Source organism: Schistocerca gregaria, chromosome 6, assembly GCF_023897955.1.
Source record: "Schistocerca gregaria isolate iqSchGreg1 chromosome 6, iqSchGreg1.2, whole genome shotgun sequence".
Classification (NCBI taxonomy): Eukaryota; Metazoa; Arthropoda; class Insecta; order Orthoptera; family Acrididae; genus Schistocerca; species Schistocerca gregaria.
The window spans coordinates 489,027,919-489,051,783 of NC_064925.1; the positions used below are offsets into that span (position 1 = coordinate 489,027,919).

General features: G+C 37.5%; 1 protein-coding gene across 1 annotated transcript in view; it reads left to right on the top strand.

Moving 5' to 3' along the window:
- The window catches only part of LOC126278507 (dipeptidase 1-like), a 439,923-nt gene extending 416,651 nt beyond the window's left edge, over positions 1 to 23,272 (top strand). The window contains exons 7-11 of the mRNA XM_049978668.1: positions 4,481 to 4,657; positions 6,880 to 6,970; positions 11,523 to 11,598; positions 11,823 to 11,973; positions 23,011 to 23,272. Of these exons, the coding sequence (XP_049834625.1) occupies positions 4,481 to 4,657; positions 6,880 to 6,970; positions 11,523 to 11,598; positions 11,823 to 11,973; positions 23,011 to 23,109 (594 nt within the window). The 3' untranslated portion in view covers positions 23,110 to 23,272. The remainder of the gene's footprint in view (positions 1 to 4,480; positions 4,658 to 6,879; positions 6,971 to 11,522; positions 11,599 to 11,822; positions 11,974 to 23,010) is intronic.
- The last annotated feature ends 593 nt before the right edge of the window (positions 23,273 to 23,865 follow it).

Below are 23,865 nucleotides of genomic sequence, written 5' to 3' on the forward strand. Positions count from 1 at the left end.
ATCTGTTCATAAATTTCCTCAGAGTTTCCTTGAAATAATTCATCCAATATCGTCTCCTTTCTGACAGTGAAGAACATTCTTACATTTCCTTTTTTTCAATATTATAATGCTTGTCAATGCTTTGTCAATATTATAATGCTTATTCTGATCTTACTCAGTGCATCCTGTTTTTGTAATGACCCTTATCTGACTCCTCCATAAGACCTACCATCATTTTCCTTATTTTTAGAGTGCTTGCTTGTCTAATGATAGTATTGGGTGGTTACAATTAAACCACAGAAACTAATTACTATAAGAGGACCAAACTTGGTAGCATTAATGTCAAGAACATGGGAAAGAGAAATAATGCAGAATCAATTCAGTTGAAACACTTTTAATATGTTGCTATGGTAGATCATACCATTACATATCAGTACCATTACTGCTACAAAAGGGGCTCAATGTGGTGCCCATCAGTGTACGGAAGAGTCTGAAAGCCCAGGATTGCATTCTGCACAGCAGAACGAAGCATGTCCAAGGGTATGCTGGCTACCTCTCTTGATCTGCTGCACTTCAGATCAGCACATGTGTGAATGTCCCCTTGGTAAACCTTGTCCTTCAGATAGCCTCACAACTAGAAATCACAGGGAGTGAGGTCAGGCGACTGTGCCAGCCAAGCATTTGGAAATGATCGGCTGATAATTCAGTTGTTTGCAAATGTGTTTTGGAGGAGGAGGTGAACTTCACATGCAATGTGCAGTGGGGCCCCATCTTGCATGAAAACTGTTGAGCTCAATGTGTCTCTCTTCTGTAGGGTGGGTATGACATGCTGGTGAAGCATATCACAGCAGTGGTGGCCAGTCACACTGCACGTCTTTGGTCTTTGAGTGCTAACCTGTTCCAAAAACGAATGGGCCAATGATGAACATAGCTGTGGAGCCACAACATATGCTCACACATTCACCATACAGGGGAACATCATGCGCAGTGACTGGAGGTGAATATCTCTGCACTCGCAATTCTGTATGTTCACATCACCTATCAGAGAAAAATGAGATTCAGCTGACCATAGTATGGTCCAGGGCTAGCCTTCATCAATTTAAATCGTTGCAAGAAAGTGGAGAGCAAAGTCAACATGTCGTACTGCGTCCTGTGGTGAAGCTGCTGTATGATATGGATCTTTTACAGATACCATTTGAGAATGGTTCAAAGCACTTTCTGTACAGTGGACCACAGGATGTTCAACTGTCATGACACAGCATGCCAGCTGCCTAACACACAGCATTGTCTGCCATAGCAACAGCTATTTTATCAGCCACCTGTGGTGTAACCAGTCATCAGCCTCTTCCCGGAGTGACTTCCAGTTCTCCAGTGGATTCAAACTTCTTCATCATGCTCTGCACAGCAGGTGGAGACAGAGTACCCTCCCATAATCCTTTCAGCCAGTGATATTCTTGAAGTGCAATTACAGCATTACTGTTGTTTTGATAATAGAGCTTCACCGATAAAGCCCTGTTGCTTTTGTTGACGTGTCGACAAGTGTACTGGACTGGTCAGGTGTGTGAGATATGAATCACAATGACTGATCAAAACACTTGATGGCTATAGTTGGAACTGGATGGTGGTGCTGTGATGCATGGAAATCATTCACTCCATACTTTAGAAATTAATGCTACCAAGTTTGGACTCGCACAGTAATTAGTTTCCATGTTATAATGTGTCAAAAGGGAAAGTTTAATTATATTCACCTGATGTAATCTCTTACAGTTCGTAGTTATCTGGTATTCCGTGTTCATGAATGTCTTTGTGTTCGAACACTTACTCCTATTTTTTTTGAGTTTTGACACTTCCACAAAAATTAGAATAACAGTTTGTATTAAATTTCCTCCAATAATTATAACTTTTGAAATTCAGTCATTTTATAGAATTTCCATGAATTATGTAACAGGAACAATTCAGTATCTTAGATATCCCCATTACTGATTCAGCTGATTGACTTTTTCATTTAAAGAATAATGACTATAAATAAAGGAAAAGTTTCAGAAAAGTTAGAATAATTGTGTAGCATTAAAGTAATATTGTGAATCAACATAAGAATTGAACAGTTAGCTGCAAAAGTGAAATATATAAGTGTGTTGTGATGTGTATTAAATGTGTTGTTCGTACTGTTCATTTGATAAACCTCTGCCTGTATGTTGAAAACTACACAAAGAAATTGGTCATACATCCAAAAATTATACTCTCTTAAGAAAGTCATCATATTTGAGCATTTCATCCATAAAATCGGCTGTGTTCAGCTTCTTCCAGGAATGTAGTAGTAGTAGTAGTAGTAGTAGTAGTAGTAGTAGTAGTAGTAGTTTATTCATCCAGCGACAATGTACATTGAACAGTCTTGTTTTGGGATGGTGTCATATACAGGTGTCAGACACATCTCGTCATTATCGAGGGTAAAGTGAGAGTTGCGCAAAAGTGATGCAGGATTCTCCAACCCTACAGTCAACATTTCAGTGAGAGGTTAGTCTTTCAAAATAGTAAAGCCAAAGTGCACTGTGCTCATCTCGTAAACACCTTCCACCATGAGGCAGGAATCAACTAAACAGAATAACATATAGTGTCTGTTGACATGAATGTAACTTGGCATGCTTGAGGCCAGTTCAAGCTTTCACCAAATCATTGCAAGAACCTACTTTATACAGTAGATGACCCCAAGAGTTCTGCCATCAAAGAAAGGACAGAATTAAGCAGCAACATTTAGACCAACTTTGGACAGTATGCCAAGGAGAATCCAGACATGTTACAGTGCACAGGGTGGGGCAGCTTGACAATGAATGCTATGCAGCAACTAATTTTGATTTCACAGAGATGCATTTTTGAACAGAATATCTTTATTTTGGTTATTATTTTGCTTTTATTTTGCAGTACAGTTATTTATTATAGTTTAATGAGGCTTTCTCTGATATCCTTGAAGTCCATACACATTTGCAGACATGTACAAGGTGTACAACTTTTATTGAGCAGTTTCAAACAATAGAAAGTCGGGGATGGAATAATGAATAATGACAGTATTACAAAAATGGTCAAATGCTACTCGCTATATTGTGGAGATGCTGAGTCACGGACAGGCACAACAAAAATATCTGCTAAACAAGTAAGCTTTCAGCTAATTATTGTGCATGTCTATGACTCAACATCTCCACTACCTGATGAGTAGCAATCTATACTTTACATAATATTTTTTTGAGCAGTTTATTATTCTGCAAGCATAAAGTGAATTTCCTGACCACACAAAAACCTGCAGAGATTGGGAGGCTGCCAGTCTTTTAATTCCAGGGGCTTGGGTGCATATGGTGAGACAGCAGCTCTCCGTTCCAGATTTTGGTCAACTTAGCATTGGCTTCTATGTTTATCAGCCAGAATGCGTAGCTATTTGCATTATAAGGTTTGGTCTGTAGTATCAAGATGTTGAAATGGTATTGACACTTTTCATTTAAACAATCTCAAATGTTTCAGCTTAAGCAGCAAGTATTGCCCCATCTATGTAGATTAGTTGTTATAGTGTGCTTGACTGGTTAGTTATCTGTGTAAATATTATACAGATTTTTCTCACATCTGCAATAAAAGTGTTAAATAAATACCATAAAGATCCTGTTACACGAAAGACTGTGTAACATGTTACAGGAAAACACTATGTCAATCATCAGTTATGCTTAAGTCTGAAAGTGTTTCTGAGTTTCATTTCGCAGAATTAGTGTTGCAGCTATAGTTAATATGTAGATATTAAGAGTGGATTTGTTGGTCAGAACATGATAACCATTCATAAATTCTTGCCTGTGCTAACATTGAGAGAAAAGCTATATGAATAGTCCCAGGTTAATAGTATATCTGAATAGTCCACTGTGGGCAGGAATTGAGTAGCCAGATATGCTTCCCATTACTGTTATACCTTTAACATTGGTAGAGTTCAAAGCAAAAATAAAAAAATATTTCTCATTAGGCCCTCTAATATATTTTATGAACACAACAAATTCAGACAAAATAAAATATACACTGATATAAATGCCCTGTGAAAATAAGAGAAATTTTGTTTTAATATAAAAATAATAAAAGTATATAAATAGAATAATTAAACAATTACATAATTTTATGTTAATTAGAAATCCATCTCAAGAATTGTGTGTGATCAGTGTTATATTCTGAGAAATAAGTTTATACTGTCACAAATTTGCAGTGTTTGGGTATATGCAAATGGATTTGATGTTGTATAAAGCATTGTGTAAATATACTCTCTCTCTCTCTCTCTCTCTCTCTCTCGCTCTCTCTCTAATGCACATCTAGGGTATTCTGAAGTTAAGTGTAAAATTAAAACACCAATTATGTAAATCTGATAAATGTGGCATTTTCTTAATAACATTAAAGTTCACCAATTGAAATACTATCTGTCTGATTTCAAAGTATAGTGTTTTTCTATTTGTGGTGTGAGTCATTGTTCTTTTGTTGATAGGTGGTTGTACAAGAGATGAATAGATTGGGCATGATGGTAGACCTCTCACATGTATCACACCAAACAATGCTGGATGCATTGAATGTGACCAAAGCACCTGTTATATTCTCACATTCATCAGCATGGGCTATCTGCAATCATCACCGCAATGTCCACGATGATGTTCTGAAGCTTGTGGTGAGAATTTTTTGGTAGAGCAGTACTATGTTACACTTAGTTTCCTTATGTTTTAAATGTTATCTTATGATTAGGTAATGTCAGATGTTAGAGAAAACCCCTATCAGTTTTCTTGGAAGATAATTAAGGACAATTAGATACAAGTAATCGTGTACTTTATTATTGAAAAAACTGATAGGTTGGCCACAGCATATATTAGTGAAACCAGGAAACCAATTAGCAATTGTGTGTCAGAACATGAACATTTTGAGTGACTGACGCGACACAGAAAAATGTGAATAGCTGAATTTCAATAATAACTGACCAATCTCTCAATCTGTAAGAAGCATGGATGCTTCAGGAGTCATTGATAGAGCAATGGAAAATAAGGGAACTATTAGAATAATTAAGTGTTCTAACATTATGAACAAGGAGGTTGGGTAAGCGTTGCTAGCATCCTCGCTGTCAGCGATCTCACTCCAACGGGCCGTGTGTTATAACCTTCACTCTTGTCAACTAATGTAAGTTTTTGACAATGTAAATGTTTCTCTGACTTTAGACATAGTTTTAATTTTTTTTCAAAGAAATTTGCATCAGTCACTGCACAAGCATTCTAGTATACAACAGTATTTTCACAATACTAGATGCCTCAACAGGCTGGAGATGTCATACAACTATTTCAGTTTATAGAGATACTTCGGTTTGACTGAAATTTTGCTTATCTTGTGTTTTTGTTTTCTGGCTATATCATCCAGTCAGATTCCTATATAATTAGATGAAAATAATTATTGCACTTTTGATGCATGCTTTTATTATTGCCCAAGTTTCATAGTGATGGCACAAACCCATTATGAACCTTGCATAGTGACTGCACTGTGAAAACTTTGTTATAAAAATTTAATGTGTTGAATGATGGGTGTTGACTGACTGCTGGATTTTGTGTTATGCCTATATAAAGATGCACATACAACAAAAGGAATAAAATCTTAAAATACTCAGTAATTACATCATCAATAATAATATAAAATCTGGTATAGAATATAAATTCACATTAGGCATAGATGTGATGGTAGTTACCAAGTGTCTGAATGTTCTTAAATAAATAAAAGTAATAGCTCTTTTTTGCAAAGTTTTAGCATGCACTTGGATCTGCAATGGTCTGCCAAGAATTTTCTGGAGAGTTGAATTTTCTGTTTGACATTTTTCACAGACTAAGGAGTTGCTGTAGGAAAGCAATACATTTTTGTAATCCGAAAACTATGGTCAGGGTGCACCAAGTTTATAGAGTGCTCAGTATTTGAGCATTTCAGACTTTGAGTAAATTTGAGTTATCACACTGAGCTTCTAAAGACTGTATGTGAATGGTAGAGTTTTCATTAATGAAAGGTTTTAATAATATTATAAGAGTATGGACAGAACTTTTCGTATGTAACTGGTGATTACTGTGATAACTTATTTCCGATATGAACACTTAAAAATAAATAGCATACAGAACATTGCCTGTGTCCCTGCTTGCTACTCATCGTTTTATTGATTTTCATCTGTGGTTGAGCCACTCTTATTGGTAATAGAACTGAATGACCACAGGTTGCTACTAATTTCTTTGAGATTTCTTTACTTTAAATAAATACTGCAAATTGGTACTCAATTCAGTGCATTTTGCCAACATCATTTACTTCTTGGGATACATTTTTCTTTTATCATTATTTCATTAATTCTTCATCTGTATACTTCATGTAACTGTCTGGTTCTCATGTTTATAGGTTGACTGACTATTCTGCTCACTAAGTAAATTTTGTGTTAATTGGACCAAAAGGTGACAGAGTGCAACTAAATCCCTACAGAGCAATAAGTCACATAATTATATAGGTTGTATGCTTGCCCAGATGGAGGATGACTATTAGGTTTGCATTCAGTTATGGGACACAAAATTAAATTTCGAGTCACACATACCTTCCACGTACTGTCATTCTATTCCACTGTATGTGATCAACAGCAAATAAAGAACTCTGTCTTAAGGTATGATGTGATCTTACCGACATCTTAAACCTCAGAATATTTAGAAACTGTCTTAATGTTTCATGTTGTTGCTGCTGCTGCTGCTCTTTGATAATAACCCCTGAAGAACAGTATTTATGTCTGATGTGTAAAGATCCCAGTGTAATAATTTTATTTCTCACAAAGTCTTGACTTATTCTGTAGACTAATGCTCAGTTAGATAAATATTCATTCATTTCTTTCAGGCTCAAAATGGTGGTGTTGTAATGGTAAATTTCTACACTGAATTTGTGCAGTGCAACAAAACTGAACCAGCAACAATTGATACTGTTGTAGGTAAGCTATGGATGAATTTCAGATTATTTGTCAGAAACCTATTAGGTGTAGCATGTTACTGCTTTTGTTATTAGGCCTACCCATTTTATCATTATACACTGAGAGACAAAAAATGAATCACTCAGAAGAAATGGTGGGAGGTCAGTGTAACTTCACACACATACACACGACTTGCAGGTATGTAAATGATTTGAGTTGTAGTTCTCTGTGACTGTAGAACAATCACTGCACAGTGCATTAGCATTGTTCATGTTTAGTGTTGTTATCAGCTCTGGCAGGGTATACAAGGGGCACGAACAGCATCAGGTGTTGAATGATGACTATGAAAGACATGGAGATGTCACATACTCACATGAGACAGCTTTATTAACACCCACAGTGTTTGAAAGGCACATTTTTTGGGGGTCAAATTGTACCATATCCCGATTTGTAGAGCATTTTGATGTGACAATCGCCTGATGTTGGACTGCATGGAAAGGCAAGGGTAGGCATACTCACCATAAATGTTCGGCTCGACCTCATCTGATGACCACAAGGGAGGATCATCACATCTGCACCTGCCATTCAAGAACAGGTAATGGACTCCCTTCAGTGTTCTATGTCATCCTGCACCACTGATCGGAGATAAGCAGCAGTTGAACTAAGGAATCACCATCCCATGGGCAGGCAGTTGTTAATGCCACAACACAATTGGCTTCCACAATACAGATAGTTCCATTTGGAGTGGTACGGTGACAAGTAAATATGGATTACTGATAAATGTATCCATGTTTTGGAGAGGTGCAGTTATGTTACTCCTGCCATCATGTTGTGAGGAACCATTGGGTGTGGCTTTGGGTCACAGCTGGTAGTGACTGAGGGAATTGTAATGGCACAATGGTACATCACGGAAGCCCTTTGTCTTCTTGTTTTATCTCTCATGTGGCAGTATTTTGGTGCCATTTTTCAACAGGACAATGCTGTCCACACATGGCATTTGCCTCTCTGAATTGTCTGCATGATGTTAAGGTACTTCTGTGGCCAGCAAGATCCCAAGATCTGGGAATGAGCTTGGATTCAGCTCTGCCCCAGTGCCATAATTCAGGATATCAAAGACTAGTTACAATAGTTTTGGAGCAGCTTGCCTCAGAAGATGCTACAGTTTTGACACAGTCCCCAAGTGCATCAGTTCATGCTTCCAGGCCAGATGGGGCATAACATCAAACTGATAATAAGGCTTATGCTGCCAAGTTCTTAAATGTAAATTTGACTAAGTTCTATAATCACTGGAATAACATCACATACCCTCTTAACTCATAAAGTGTCATTTCATTTCCTACTTCCCTTCTGGCTGCTTCACCTTTTTTTGTCAGACAGTCTACATAAGTAACCTCTTAACAAAAGATTCTCTCTTTCACTGAAAACTGTAACAAATTATATCTTACTGAACTCCTCTCTCTAAGAGGTTTTTAAAGCCATTTAAGAAATACATTGTTTCATTAAAAATATACATAGCTGCTCCCATATGTAGGTAAAGTGTTACCAATACAGCACATTACTTGCGCCCGCACATATTATTATTCCATGGAATCTTCATTTCAATACCTTGTATTGCTTGGAAAATGTTCAGGATATTAAAGTTAGGTTGTTCTTCCTGTATATTTACATAGAAATTAGTACCAAGATTAAGTGTGTGTATAATGATTTGTTTATGAGATATTGTTAACAAGAACCTGTTGTACTCACATTTTCATTGATATGAAACTTCTCCAGTTACATAATATAATTTCCAAGATATGAAACTATTTGAGATATACTGAACAAGGCGGGACTGGGGTTATCATACCTGTTTTGCATTCAGGAGTGACATTCAAACTCCTGTCACACCAGTCGGTTTTGTCTCCCATGGATTCCTAAATTGATGAAGGTGAATGCTAAGATGTTTCCTTTGAAAAGGACAAACATGATCTGCTTCTACAGTTACATACATATTCCACAAGCAAACATAAAGTGCATGGTGGAGGGTACCTTGTACCACTGCTAGTCATTTCCTTTCCTGTTCCATTTGCAAATAGATTGAGGGGAAGAATGACTTTCTATATTCCTCCATACCAGATATAATTTCTCTTACCTTCATGGCCCTTACATGAAACTTACATTGGTGCCAGTAAAACTATTCTGCAGTCAGTTTCAAATGCCAGCTCTTTAAATTTTCTGAACAGTGTTTCAGAAAAATAATGTAGGCCTTCCTCCGGGAATTCCCATTTGAGTTTCCAAAGCACCTCTCTAATACTCTCATATTGATTAAACCTACTGGTAAAAAATCTTGTTCTTCCCCATCAAATTGCTTTGATGTCTTCTTTTAATCTGACCTGGAGGGGATCCCAAGTAATCAGTACTCAAGAATAGGTTGCATTATGTAAATAAAATAGAAAGAAACTTCCACATGGGAAAAATATATCAAAAACAAAGATTCCAAGACTTACCAAGCGGGAAAGCGCCGGCAGACAGGCACATGAACAAAACACACAAACACACACACAGAATTACTAGCTTTCGCAACCGATGGTTGCTTCTTCAGGAAGGAGAGGGATAGACGAAAGGATGTGGGTTTTAAGGGAGAGGGTAAGGAGTCATTCCAATCCCGGGAGCGGAAAGACTTCCCTTAGGGGAAAAAAAGGACAGGTGTACACTCGCGCACACACACACATATATCGGTTGCGAAAGCTAGTAATTCTGTGTGTGTGTGTGTGTGTGTGTGTGTGTGTTTGTGTGTTTTGTTCATGTGCCTGTCTGCCGGCACTTTCCCGCTTGGTAAGTCTTGGAATCTTTGTTTTTAATATAGGTTGCATTATGTTTTATACATGGTTTCCTTTATACATGAGCTACACTTACCCAAAATTCTCTCTTATAAACTGAAGTCGACTACTTGGCTTCCCTACTACCAACCTTACATGCTCATTTCATTTCAGATCACTGTTCAGAATTAGGCCTAGTTATTCAAATAGCATGACTGTGTCTAGCTGCATACTACCAATATCATATTCGAACATTGTGGGATTGTTCCTACTCATCATCATTGACTTACATTTTTCTACACTTAAGCCAAGCTGCCATTCATCACACTAACTAGAAATTTCATGTAAGTCATATTGTATCCACCTCCAGCCACTTATTACTGTTCACCTTGTGCCTGCCAAGATTTTTCTAGAAACTCAAATCTTCTAATTTCAATAACATGTTACTCTGGTTAAAGAATGTATTTTTTGACTCGGAATAGTTAGAGCTTCAAGACAGCAACAGTGGATTTTTGAAAGGTTCACATTATAGATTCAAAAATTCAGGAATACTTGTTGTTCTTATTGTTGTTGTTGTGGTTGTGTGTTTGGTGTAGCTCTCCATGCTACTCTATCCTGTGCAAGCCTCTTTATCTCCAAATAACTGCAGCAACCTACATTCTTCTGAATCTGTTTAGTGTATTCATTCTTGTACTCCCTCTATGATTTTTACCCTCCACACTTCCCTCTAATACTAAATTAGTGATCCCTTGATGCCTCAGGACATATCCTACCAACCAATCCCTTCATCTAGTCAAGTTGTGCCACAGATTCCTCTTCTCCCCAATTCTGTTCAGTTCCTTCTCATTAGTTACATGACCATCTAATCTAAGGCATTCTTCTGTTGCAGCACATTTCGAAAGCTTCTATTCTCTTCATGTCTACACTGTTTATCATCCACGTTTCACTTCCATACATGGCTACACCCTATGCAAATAATTTCAGAAAAGTCTTCCAGACTCTTAAATCTATTCTTGATCGTTACCAAATTTTTCTTCTTCAGAAATGCTTTCCTCGCCAAGATATTCAACAATTTATTTTTATAGGGTACAATTGCTGTAATTTGGGATTATCAGTATCTAAAAGTAGAATACACTTTGTATGCCACAATCACACTATAGACACTTTTATTGTTACAAGATGATGGTTTCAACAGTCTTATGTTGACATCTTGTGATCTTATGGAACTTGTTACAAAGTTGTCATGTAATTGAACTCGTGTAATGTAGTAAGGCACTTCCATAATAATTTCCATAAAATCAGATGATGGCAGCATAAGACTGTTTAAACTGATCATCTTGGAACAATAGAAGTGCCTACATAGTGTATGAAGTGCGTTCTTCATTTCCAATGAATTTGTAATATGCACATTTGCCAGTTGTGCTGAAGTTTTGCACATGGTAAGTAAAAATTTGTTAAAAGGCTGGTTGGTGTAGCTCAAAGAAAACATTAAAAAAAGCCAGAAACTTCCCGAGATATTTTCCCCTACATGATTTTAAACATTTTTATCATTGCTTAAGAAAACAAAAGTGTTTACTTTGAACATCTGACAATAAAATGGGGAATGGAACAACTGAACAAGCATCAAACTTTTTTTTAGTGTCATGTTTTCATTGGTCACTTGCTTGTTCAGTATAGTAGCTACATAATTATTCTTTTAGCAAGCATTATTCTGCAGTGTGCTTCATTCAGTATGTTATAAATCTGACTTTGTTTGTATGTAAACTTTGTTTCAGACCATATCAATCACATTAGGAGAGTCGCAGGTGTTGACCATGTTGGTATTGGTGCTGACTATGATGGTGTTGATGAGTGAGTTCAAACAATATCAGTCATGCATTAAAAATTAGATAAATTTCAATTTTAACTTTTGATTTGCATACCTTTTGACTGCCTGGGCTATATGAACATCTCATCCAAATAGCTAGTGTCTGCAGACATGAAAGCATAATTATGAATGTGTTCAGAATGGAAAAAAAAGAAAAAAAAATGCTTCTGCACATATTACATCTGAGTTAATGTTGCGATTGTTACAGCATGCCTCTAGGCCTGGAAGATGTTGCATCATATCCATTTATCTTTGAACGTCTCATGAACCCAAAACCTGGTGAACCAACATGGAACAATACAGATCTTCAAAAGCTGGCTGGACGGAATCTGCTGAGAGTGCTGCACAAAGTAGAGATGGTATGTCCAAAAAGAATATAAAATTTTGTCAAGACAATATTGTTAACCATTTTTTAAACATTTTCTAAAATTTCTTTTTAACATTTTTTCTTTTAAAAAAGTTAAATACTCACCCCCTTTTTTAAAAACTTTGTACTGACACAATTGTAATAAGGGATGTGTCAAAAAGGATTTCACAATGTTGAAAATTTGTACAAAGTTATTCATACGACTTCCAGACTTTGCTTTGGTTATCTTGAGTGAAAATAGATAAAGTTTTGACACGTGTGGTACGCTAGTATAGGTTTATGCTAGGACAAGTGCTAGCAACAGTTGCAGTAATAATTACTGCCTTTCCCGTTCTTAGTATACTAATGTATGTTTTGGTTTAAAGATTCAAAGTCTACAACAACTGTGCTATGTAATTTTCATACAGAGTATGGTAAGGAATCCTCCCAGCACGCCTACTGTTTATGAGTGGCATAAGTGTTTTATTGAAACGCGATGTGATGTAAGACATAACAAATCCTCTGTCATCCCTGTGTGTTTTATTACATCGTAGAGCAAGTGAGACAAAGCTTTAACAGCCCTAAAAAATCGACCTGGTGTCTTTCTAGAGAACAGAGCATCCCACGTATGACTGTTTGGTCTTTGGTAAGTAAACAGTTGCATTCCAACTATACAAGTTTACAATGGTGCAAGATCTAAAAGACACTGATTAAACATGCTTAATAAACGTCACTACAGTGCAAGTGAATAGCTCTGCTCAACTGTATAAGAATATATTATGTCATAAACGTGACAAATGAAATCGCAACATCAAGGAATAGGTCTGTCAAGCACATAATTTCTTATGTTATAAAAACACTTATTAGTTGTATATTGTATTAAACATAAGATATATTCATATGAATTCAGCATAGAAAAAATTTTGTAAAGATATTATACAGTTGTTAAAATGTACCCTGACAAATCCTATACCACAAATGTGATCATGGGGATGATAATGAATAAATAAATTGCTCATGATGACTTTTGTGTGGAAGTACTTAATTATTTTGATGAAGATTTTGCTCGAAAAATTATCCTCAGTGATGAGTTGACTTTTCACATAAGTGGTAAAGTTGATATAAACAATTGTAAGATATAGGGCAGTGAAAATCCATTAAAATCCTTGGAACATGAATGTGACAGCTCAAAACTGAATGTTCTTTTGCGCACTGAGCAAGAGCAAAGTATACAGACCCTCCCTTTTCCAGGAAAAATCTAACAATAGTGTATTTTGGTTGTTTTTAATCTCCAGACTGATGTTGATGGCCAAGAACGCAGTGTATTATTTATGCAAGATGATGCAATGCCAGGCTACACATCTGATGTCCAGGATGTTATAAATGTCTACTTTCATGATAAGAAGAAGAGCCAAGGTGCGCCAGTCACACAGCCCCAACATTGACCGGATCTGACACCTCTTGACCTTTTTTTCCTTTGTTTTTTTTTTCCCTGTGGATTCATTGAGGATACCATATTTGTTCCACCCTTACTGGCTTATCTACCAGAGCTCGGAGCTAGAACCTACCTCACAATTGAACAAGTCACGCCTGACACACTGCAGCGACTTTGATAAGAGATAAACTTCAGATGGCATGTGTCTCTCATATCCAATGGAAGTCACATTGGACCTGTTTAAGGATAAGGTGTAAATCATTACGTATTTTTATACAAAATGACACAAAAATCTTGTCTGTAAGTTAAATGAATAAATTGAGTTGAGTTTTCAAAGTTGTTAAGTCCTTTTTGATACACCCATTAATCAGCCCAGATTTCTAAAGTCCATTGTTCAGTGAATTTATTTAAGTATGTTGCATTGTGATCTCTCTACTGTTTAACCAAATGTATCTTATTTCATCTGTCATTTGTAACTGGTTTTTTTATTGTATCACAAGGAAAATTCGCTTGAGAAAACTACAAAATTATGAGACAGAAATACTGATCAAAACTTACCTTCAGAATGCACAGTTTTTAGTACTTCCAGTAGGTACACATTAAAGTACATGTCACTATACTTAGTGAGTTCCTTGGGGAGGAAAGAGGGATGTGTTTGTGATGATTAATGAGTGGGACATATCCGTAGAGAAGAGAAAGGGAGACCAGTTTGTTTTCTGAAAATGAAAAGTGAACAATCAATTGTAAAAATTACCAACTAATGAAATATAACCAAGTTTGACAGCTTTATTAACGCAATAGCAGTGCAAACTAGTAATCAGGAATGAAAGGCACTAAAACTGTTAATCACCTTTAAATTCTACACTTCAAAATTAATAAAATAATACCCCATAGCAGCTTTTGCTTGCAGATACTTCACATAAAAAGTTCCAACTATGCTTAGAAACAGTTTAAAAATGTTGTTTCTTCCTTTTAAAATACAGAATCAAGCATTAAAATAATTAAGGAGTAAAGGAGGCCACTTAAAAAATAGTAAAGGAATGGAGTTGTTGACAAACACACCAAAAAGTGAAAGAAAGCTTGATATACCAGTTTTCATTTCTTTTGTCCTGATGTTGCCTTCCAATCCATGCCTCCACTTCACCCTCATTGTGCACAGTACCTCACTGTACCCATATATCACCTGCCTAACCAGATGCACTTGCCATCACTCCCTCCCTCCCTCCCTCCCTCCCTCCCTCCCACTTTCCCAGCCAGCAAACCTGTTGCCTTCCTCCAAGCCCTCTCTCTGTACCCAACCAACCCATCACAACTCAGATCAGTGCAAGATTTTAATACTTTCCTGGATATAGCACTGCAACCATAAGATTCACTGTTTTTGCACTATTTAATACTTCTTGCCATTTCTGTGTTGGTAGTGTCTCAGAAACTAGCATCTAATAACAGTTCCTACAGGAATCTTTCTGAAGAAATCTTTCATCTGCCACTATTTGGAATAATCCTGTAACCTAAGTTGCGAATAATTTTTTTCTATTATTCTCTCTCCCATAGCAGTTACTGTGACAGTTCTAATTTATTTTCTGTTTGATAAAATTCCAGTTTATTTTTTTCTTTGTGCTCCCGTATCTGTTGTAAAAAGGTGGACTTAGTAAAATAGTTAGAAGTCTGCTCTTTTCCTCTCAGAACTGTAACAGCTACTTTCAAAACCAACCCATCCGGTTCTCTTCAACTCAACAAGCTACATTCCCAGATGTGTGCTTATATGTTTTCCCAGTGCGTATTTCTAATTTGTAGAATTCTTGGGTGTCCATGATATTTCAGCAAACACTTGCTTCCATCTTCAGGTGGTCCCTGATGACTGCTACTCCACTCCTGTCAGCGTTCTTTACATGCTGGCCATTACCCCTTCCACCACTCCACTCTTATTGCTAACTCTTGTGGCCAATGCAAATGATGGTGGCAGTGGTGGGAGTAGTGGCTCCCAACTCCAAACTCTGGTCTGCAGTGTCCACACTATTGCTGTTGGATGTGGAACTCTCCGTAAATGAAGCCTTTCCTTTTTCTAGGCTCAGTGTAGGGTTCCATGCCAGACTCAATCATACGTTGCTTTCTTTATTTTGACCCTGATTTCAGTGGCTTCTTCAGTCATGCAGTCCCAGAAGGAGGAAGCCTGCTGAGTTTTTGATGTTTTTGTGTTCCATAGTACAGCCATAGTAGTTGTCCATGGCCAATTTGGCGGTCTGGTGTGACTCATTGTGGCATATATGTTCACAGCATCTCTCTTCTTTTGTGTGTACAGTTTCTCCAATGTATGCTTTGCTGTAATTGCAAGGGATTTGGTAGACCCTGCAAAGAGCTAGCAGTGTCAATATTTTACACAGTGGACAAAATAAGTGTTTAACATTATATATCTTCTAGGCCCTGCCACTGTCTAGAATTATTACCAACAAATGGGATGTGCTCTACTTTTTTTCATCCTGCTGTTGCCTAAAGGCACACCTTACCTGCTTGCCGCTGTACCTATTTTTCCAGAATCTTGTCTCGACATTCTTCAGATCAGTTGGAAGTTTGTCTTGGTCATGGATGGATTATGCCCTGTGAAATTTGTATCTAAAATGCCTTCACCCTGGGAGCTGTGGTGTCTACTGGAGACATTCAGATACAGATTGGTGTGTATTGGTTTTCTGTATACTCAATGTCCCGGCTTGCCATCTGGTTTCCATTTCACTGGAACATCCAGAAAAGGGAGGGCACCCTCCTGTTCCACCTCCATGGTAACTGCTGCGAATTCAGGTGACTGGGAAATTCACTTAAGCTATTCCGTCCATGAGACCAGATGACAAACACGTAGTTTGTGTAATGATAGAAACATCAACACAGCTAGACTCAATGAAGGATGACGTAGGCCTGCACAAACCAGGAGTCTACCAAACATTGGGGAAAATGGTTTGCACAACAGGAGAGAGGTGTCATAAACAGGGATGCCACACTGAATCGCACCTGACCAACAAAACAGCTGTGGATGACTACAATGTAAAAACTGGCCATACTATGGCCTACAATAACACCAAAATACTCGGGCAATATTCCACCTTCTGGAATTGTGTTGATATAGAGGCAATTGAAATCAGAGTCTAAGATGGTCTAGTTAACAGTCAGGCATAGAACACTACACTGAGCCAGGAGGGGGAGGGGGGCAAGGGGGGGGGGGGGTGAAACCCATGGAAAGGTCCATACCCGACAGCAATAGTGTGGACACTGGAGACCAGAATTTGGAGCTTGGCACCACCACCACCACCGTCATGGCAGCTGCATAGATAGCAGTAGGAGTGGAGCAGTGGAGAGTATAATAACCAACATTTAAAGCACACTGACAGGAGCAGAGCAGCAGATATCAGGGAGCAGCTGAAGATGACAACAAGCCTGTTTGCCAATATATGGTGGAGTAATTATGATGTGAATCAGCTGGGTACCCGAGATTCATTCACAGACATTGATCTCCACCTGGCTAATAGATCCATTTATTTATTTATATATCATATGGTAATACTTATATAAAGATTTCACATTACTACACGCCAACATTTAAGCACAGCTCTCCAGCATAAAATACCACAAATAATAACAGCTCTGGATGCAGAGCTGCTTCAGGCATTGTGGGAAACAGTTTTGTTGCCAGCAGCATTTCCATTCATCGATGGGATTGAATTCGGCTTCCAGGAGAGACCTGGCTGTGATGAGAGTGGGATGTCTTGATCTTAGTCTATTTCGCTCTGCAGGGAATACATTATCCACTATGGGAAGGTCAGTGCTATTAACAATTTTCTGGTATTCACACAGTAGCATGCTCTTCTGTCTGATATCAGGAGGTGAAATGCTCAAGACAGATAGTCAGTATGTGGGAAAGGGTCATATTGACCCACTAACAATGTGCATGTCCTTCTAAGTTATACATCTATCTTTTTTACATGTGGACTATTAAGCCAGACAAGTGCACAGTACTCTGCTGCTGAGTATGCCAAACCAAGTGCTGATACCTGGAGAGTGTCTGCTGAGAATCCCCAGTGAGAGCTGTAAAGTTTATGGAGAATGATGATTCTGTTTTTGAGCTTAGCAGATGTTCATGTCAAGTGCTCCTTAAAAGAAAGTGTCTTATCTAATGTGATCTCGAGGTATTTTAGGTGTATATTATTATTGTGTCTCACTGTTTAGAGGCACAAAACACGTGGGTGTTTTCAGCGCGTTACTAAATCAAATAAGTAAAAGGCCGAGTTGATAGGAGCAAAGGAGTCCAGGTTGCAATAATAAGTGGTATGGCACACTGTTAGAGAGAAGGATCATTATTCAGGAAACACATAGTACAATGAAATTACTTATCTTCAGTAGTTTGTAGGACTGCAGCTGCGGCTATGAACTAACAATCTCATAACATGGAATACCGTGAACTAATACAACATATTCTCAGGAACTAAGCCTGATGGGCCCTCCTCAGAGAATCAATGCAAACATTGCAGACCTGGCTTAGGGCCAATAATGAAAGTGCATCTGCCTAGGTTGAAATCTAGCTAAGAAGTGAAAGAGGCACACTCCAGTTCCCTCGAGCCGCACAGCCCGCTACAGTGCACTGTACTCAGCAGACGATGGGCTGCCAACTGTGTGTTGGCATGGTTTTATAGTAGTATCCGTGGCAGTGATACTACAATTATGATGAAGTTTGTCTCCTTCAAAATAGACATTGAGGGCTCTGTGTGCCAATCTATTGGACAGATGAAAACATGAAACTTTTGTTTTATTTGAGTTTGGTTTTAACTTCCATTTGTAGAAATAGTGGTTTAAGATGTGTAGATCAAAAGTTAGGGTTTCTTCAGTGCTTTCAAAAGTTTGGTTTTGGGTAGCTATTGCCCAGATGTCTTCATAGCCAAACTTTCTAACTGTGTTGGAGGGATATCAGATATATATAGATCCTAGAAACCTCTGACTGAAGCAGAGTTGCCAATTACAAATTGCACCTCAATTTTGACATCCATTATTGAATAACTTCCCCACATACACACTTGACGTATGTGTGAGCTGCATCTGGCAGTGGGCAGTGGTACTTATCTAGATATATTGATAACCCTGTCAGTCAGACCCTTTGTAGACTGACAATATTAAGGTCATCTACTCCAGAAACATACTTCAAGAGGGTTTTTTTTTTCTCCCCCCACCTCAACAAACCCATCCATACGATGAACTAGTCATTGACCATAGCTCCCCTTGCCAAATTGCTACTGCCAAACTGCGAGTAACTGCATATTCAACCATGTCATTGCAGTACATGTTGCTTACCACAATATTAACAATTTCAACACTTGTGATTTTAAGTCATCTACGCCAGCACCACCTTTTCTGAATTGCAAAATCTCCCATTCTCTGTGAATGTCTTGCCCAAAAACTTCATTAATCCCATAGTTGGGCTCACCCCTTTCCTATTTCACCATTTTGCGCTCTCCACCTCCTCTGTTCTGTCATTTATCTCTCTCTCTCTCTCCCTCTCTCTCTCTCTCTCTCTCTCTCTCTCTCTCTCTCTCTCTCTCTCTCATGCTCCATCCTCATAGTTTGTCTGTAAGTGAATAATCGACTGATCTTATTCTGTCATTATTGGTTTCCTGTTTCTATTCTGAAACTTAAATTATCACGAGATTATTCTGAATTAAAAAGAGGGACTTCCTTCATTCTTAATCTACATCTACATTCACATCGATACTCCACAATCCACTTAGCTGCATGGTCGAGTATACCCTGTACCACTGCAGGTCATTTTCTTTCTTGTTCCACTCGCAAATAGAGCAAGGGAAAAATGACTGTCTATATACATCTGCATGAGCAGTAATTTCTTGTATCTTATCATCATGGTCCTTATGCCGTATGTATGTTAGAGACAACTGAATCCTTCTGCACTCAGCTTCAAATGCCAATTCTCTAAATTTTCTCAATAGCGTTCCTCAAAAAGAACGTTAGCTTTCCTCCAGGGATTCCCATTTGAATTTCCGAAGCATCTCCATAACACTTGCATGTTGTTCAGACCTACCAAATCTAGCAGCTTGCCTCTGAATTGCCTCAATGCCTTCCTTTAATCCATCCTGGTTCGGATCTCAACAGTCGAGCAGTACTCAACAACAGTTTGCACTAGCATCCCATGTGCAGTCTCCTTTACAGATGAATCACACTTTCCTAGAATTCTCCCAATAAACCGAAGTTGACCACTCACCTTTCGTACCACAATCACCATAAGCTCATTCCATTTCATATAATTTGCAATGTTACAATCATATATTTAAATTATGTGACTGTGACAAGAACATTACAGGTTTGGTTTCCTACTCATCTGCATTAACTTACATTTGTCTAAATTTAGAGCTAGTTGCCATTTATCACACTAACTAGAAATTTTGTCCAAGTCATCTTGTATCCTCCTATAGTCACTCAACTTTGACACCTCATCATATACTATAGCAATAGCAAGCAACCACAGACTGCTGCTCACTCTTAATATTAGTGGCCCTATTCCAAATCCATGAGGTACTGCTGTTTCTGATGAACACTCACCGTCGAGGACATTATACTGGGTTTTAAACTTTTAGAAGTCATTGAGCCACTCACATATCTGTGAACCCATACTATATGCTTGCATCTTTAACAGCCTGCAATGGAGCACCACATCCAATACTTTCCAGAAATCTAGAAATAAGGAATTTACCTGTTACCTTCATCCATAGTTTGCAATATATCATGTGAGGAATGGGCAAGCTGAAGTTTGCACGAGCAACACAGATTTGTGGACATTAAGCTTCTCAGCCTGAATAAAATTTATCATATTCAAACTGAGAATATGGTCAAGGATCCTGCAGCAAACCAATTTTGGAGATATTGGCCTGTAATTTTGTGGGTCCATTCTTTAGCTGTGCATATACAGAGGAGTTATCTGCACTGTTTTCCAGTCACTTGGGTCTTTGTTCTGGGTGAGAAATTCACAATAAATTCATGCTAAGTAAAGGGCCAATGCATCGAGTACTCTTCGAGAACTGAATTGGGGTTGCATCCAGACCTGGTGACTTATTTGTTTTCAACTCCTTCAGATGTTTCTCTATGCCAGGGATGCTTATTATTAGGTCATCCATACAGGAGACTGTTCAGTGATCAAACATCAGTTTGTTTTTATGATACTCCTGCGTGAATGATTTCTTAAACATGAAATTAAAAATTTATTATTTCATTTTGCTATCTTCAACTGCCACACCAGACTGGTCAACAAGTGACTCTATGGAAGCCTTAGATCCACTTAGCCATTTCACATAGGATCAGATTTTCTCAGGTTCTCTGACATATCCTTTGCTTATGATGGTGGTAGCAGTTGTATACTTTGTGTATAGATCTTTTCACAGATGCATGAATCTCTGCAAACCTTTGCTTGTCGTCATTTGCACACTCTCTTTTGAACTGAAAGAGCAAACACCTCTGCTTCCTCAGCATTTCCAAATCTCATTGCTTGTAATTCTCCAGACCATGATTTACAATCTGCTTAAACTTTATCCATAATTACTCTGCCTCATTTGTAGCTAGAAGGTCTAAGATCTTACCACTGTGTGTGGGCTCCCAACAAGCTGCTTAAGACAATTTTCAGAAAATGTATTCTAAAAGTACTTCAGATGACTGAATGTCTGTAACCCCTGCAATGAATTGATAGACATCCCAGTCAATATTTGGTAAGTTAAAGCCACCTCCAGCTAGTAATGGAAGAGCTGGGTATTTACATGATACTGACCATAAACTTTCTTGGAATGACTCTAGAACTGTCACAGCAGAATTGGATGGCTGGTAAAAACACACAATAATTAATTTGGCTCCATCTAGACCTGTTACACACAGCCAAATAACTTCACTGCTACACACAACTTTGACCTCAACAGAGAAAATATTTTTTTCAACTGCAATGAACACTCCCCCTCCTATGGCCTCTAATCTGTCTTTCTGAGACATGTTCCATGATTGCTAAAAATCTCAGAGCTTTCCACTTCAGGTCTCAGCCAGCACTCATTCCCGAGTCCTTTTACTCTCCAGCGAGAGCAAAATGAAAGTTTCTGATATATGAAATAGATAAATGACATGTAAATTTTCTTGTGGTACAATATTGTCATACCTAACAAGAAACTGCAAAAGGTAACATACATTCAGATGGCCAGAATGCTAGTTGTTTACATTAACACAGAATTAAGTTGGTCACTGTGTTCAATAAAATTTAATCATTTAGCAATCAAACAATAAGTTGTTACTACTCACCATGTGGCATTAGAACATACACATAAAAGACAGTTGTAATTGGCAAGCTTGTGGAGCCAGTGGCTCCTCCTTCAGACATAAGGGTTGAAGGGAAAGGAAGGAGGGTGAACGAAAATGACTAGAGAGGTCTAGGAAAATGGGTAGATATCAGGAAAGTCACCCAGAACCATGCCATCAGTAAGTCTCCCCTGACTTGTGGTTCTGGGAGACATTCTTGAAATCTACCCCTCTTCCTAGACCTCTCTAGTCCTTTTCCTTCATCCCTTGTTTGTTCTCCTTCAACCCTTCTGGCTGAAGAAGGAGCCACTGTCTCTGAAAGCTTGCAAATTATAACTGTCTTCTATGTATTTGTTCTACTGCTGTTTGGTGAGTAGATTTTTTATCTATCCAATTAAATAATTTTTTCAATAATTGTTTTTGTTGTTAAATAAGTTGTTACTGTATTGCAAAAGCACATACTACATACAAGAAGTTTAAAAGTCACCTTCCTGTTTAATTTTTTCCTCAAAACTATAACCATAATTCCTTTCTTGTATGGGAAATGTACTCTTTAAACTGTAGCAGGTAAAGCTCCATTAATTCATTTCTGGAGCATCTTCCCTCAAAAATTCACCATTAGCAATTAGCAACAGAATTGTGAAATTCTATATTACAATACCACGAATATCAGAATAAGATTTTTCACTCTTTTACCAGCAACAAGTAAGATAAAATCTTATGGCATGGAGAAGCAATGGATAATCTCAGCTTGCTTTTCTTTACAACATAGCACATAGTATCAAATTATTATAATCATTTTTGTTGCATGCAGATTATCTAAAACTGTAGTAAGTAGAGTCATCCATATATTGTACCTGTATCAAATGACAACTATGAAAGCAGCATAAGTTTTGTGAGAATGTACCACAGCCCTTTCTGTATGTTTGTAAAATCTGTGGAAAACATTGTGTTCATAAAACACTGAACTTCAGGATGGTGGCACTAACTACATACAAGAACCAGTGTGAATTAATTAAATTCATACTGCAGTGTGTATGAAACAGACACTTCTGCAATGCAATAAAAACATGTCTCATAAGTTTTTAAGCTTGATAATTTGAACTTTTACAAGTTAACACAAAATGAAGAGATGGGTAGGTTCAGGAAATAAATATTAATTTCATCAATAGAGGAGAAAATATTGTATCAGACCTACTGTTGATTTTATTGTTTTTATGACCATATGAATTATGCATGTTGCTGTCCTGCTTGTGAATTGTGACACATATATGAAAATAATTTTTCTTTTGTTTTTAGGTGAGGGATGAAATGGCCAAAAAAGGTGTGAAACCCTATGAAAATCTCATACCACCATCTGATTTGGGTAATAATACAAACTGTCGCTCAGATGGATAAGGAGTGTTTGTTGTGTTTCTTTGTGATTTGTATGTTTGTACATAATATGTGAACAAAAACTTTTATAACCTTTATTAAAAAGTACATGTGATTACATAATTTTTATGATATATTTATTTGAAAATATATATTTTTAAATATATATTTTTATTTATGAGCTTCATATAGCACTAGAACCATTCATTCATTCAAATTGAGTATGAGAACCTTCAACAATGGGGAACAAGTTGAAGTATGAGGGCTGTTCAAAAAGCAAGGTGACTTTTCAAACTACACTTGATTATCAATCTTTTTTTGTTACACTGGTACATATGTCTGAACATATGTTCATAGTTTCAACTGTACAGCATACTTCATTTGTTTTTGACAGGTTAGAAGTGCTTTTGTGGGCTCGGCAGTTTTCGATAATTATAAAAAATGGAGCAAAGAATTTTCATCAAATTTTGTGTGAAAAATGGAATCAAGTGCTCTAAAAGACTTGAAATGTTGACAGTGTTGACCGTTGGCAGTCAGCTTTATGCAAAAAAAAAAGTTTGTAAATGGTACAAGCTCTTCCAAGATGGCCGAGAAGAGGCCAATGATGAACCTCACTCTGGACATCCCAGTACATCAACAGATGATAACATCGAAGCTGTGTTGTTTTGGAAAATCATTGAATTACCATAAGAGAAGTTGCTAAGGATGTTGTCATGTTGGTTGGCTCATATCATGCAATTTTTTCAGATGTTTTGGGCATGAGATGTGTTCAGCAAAGTT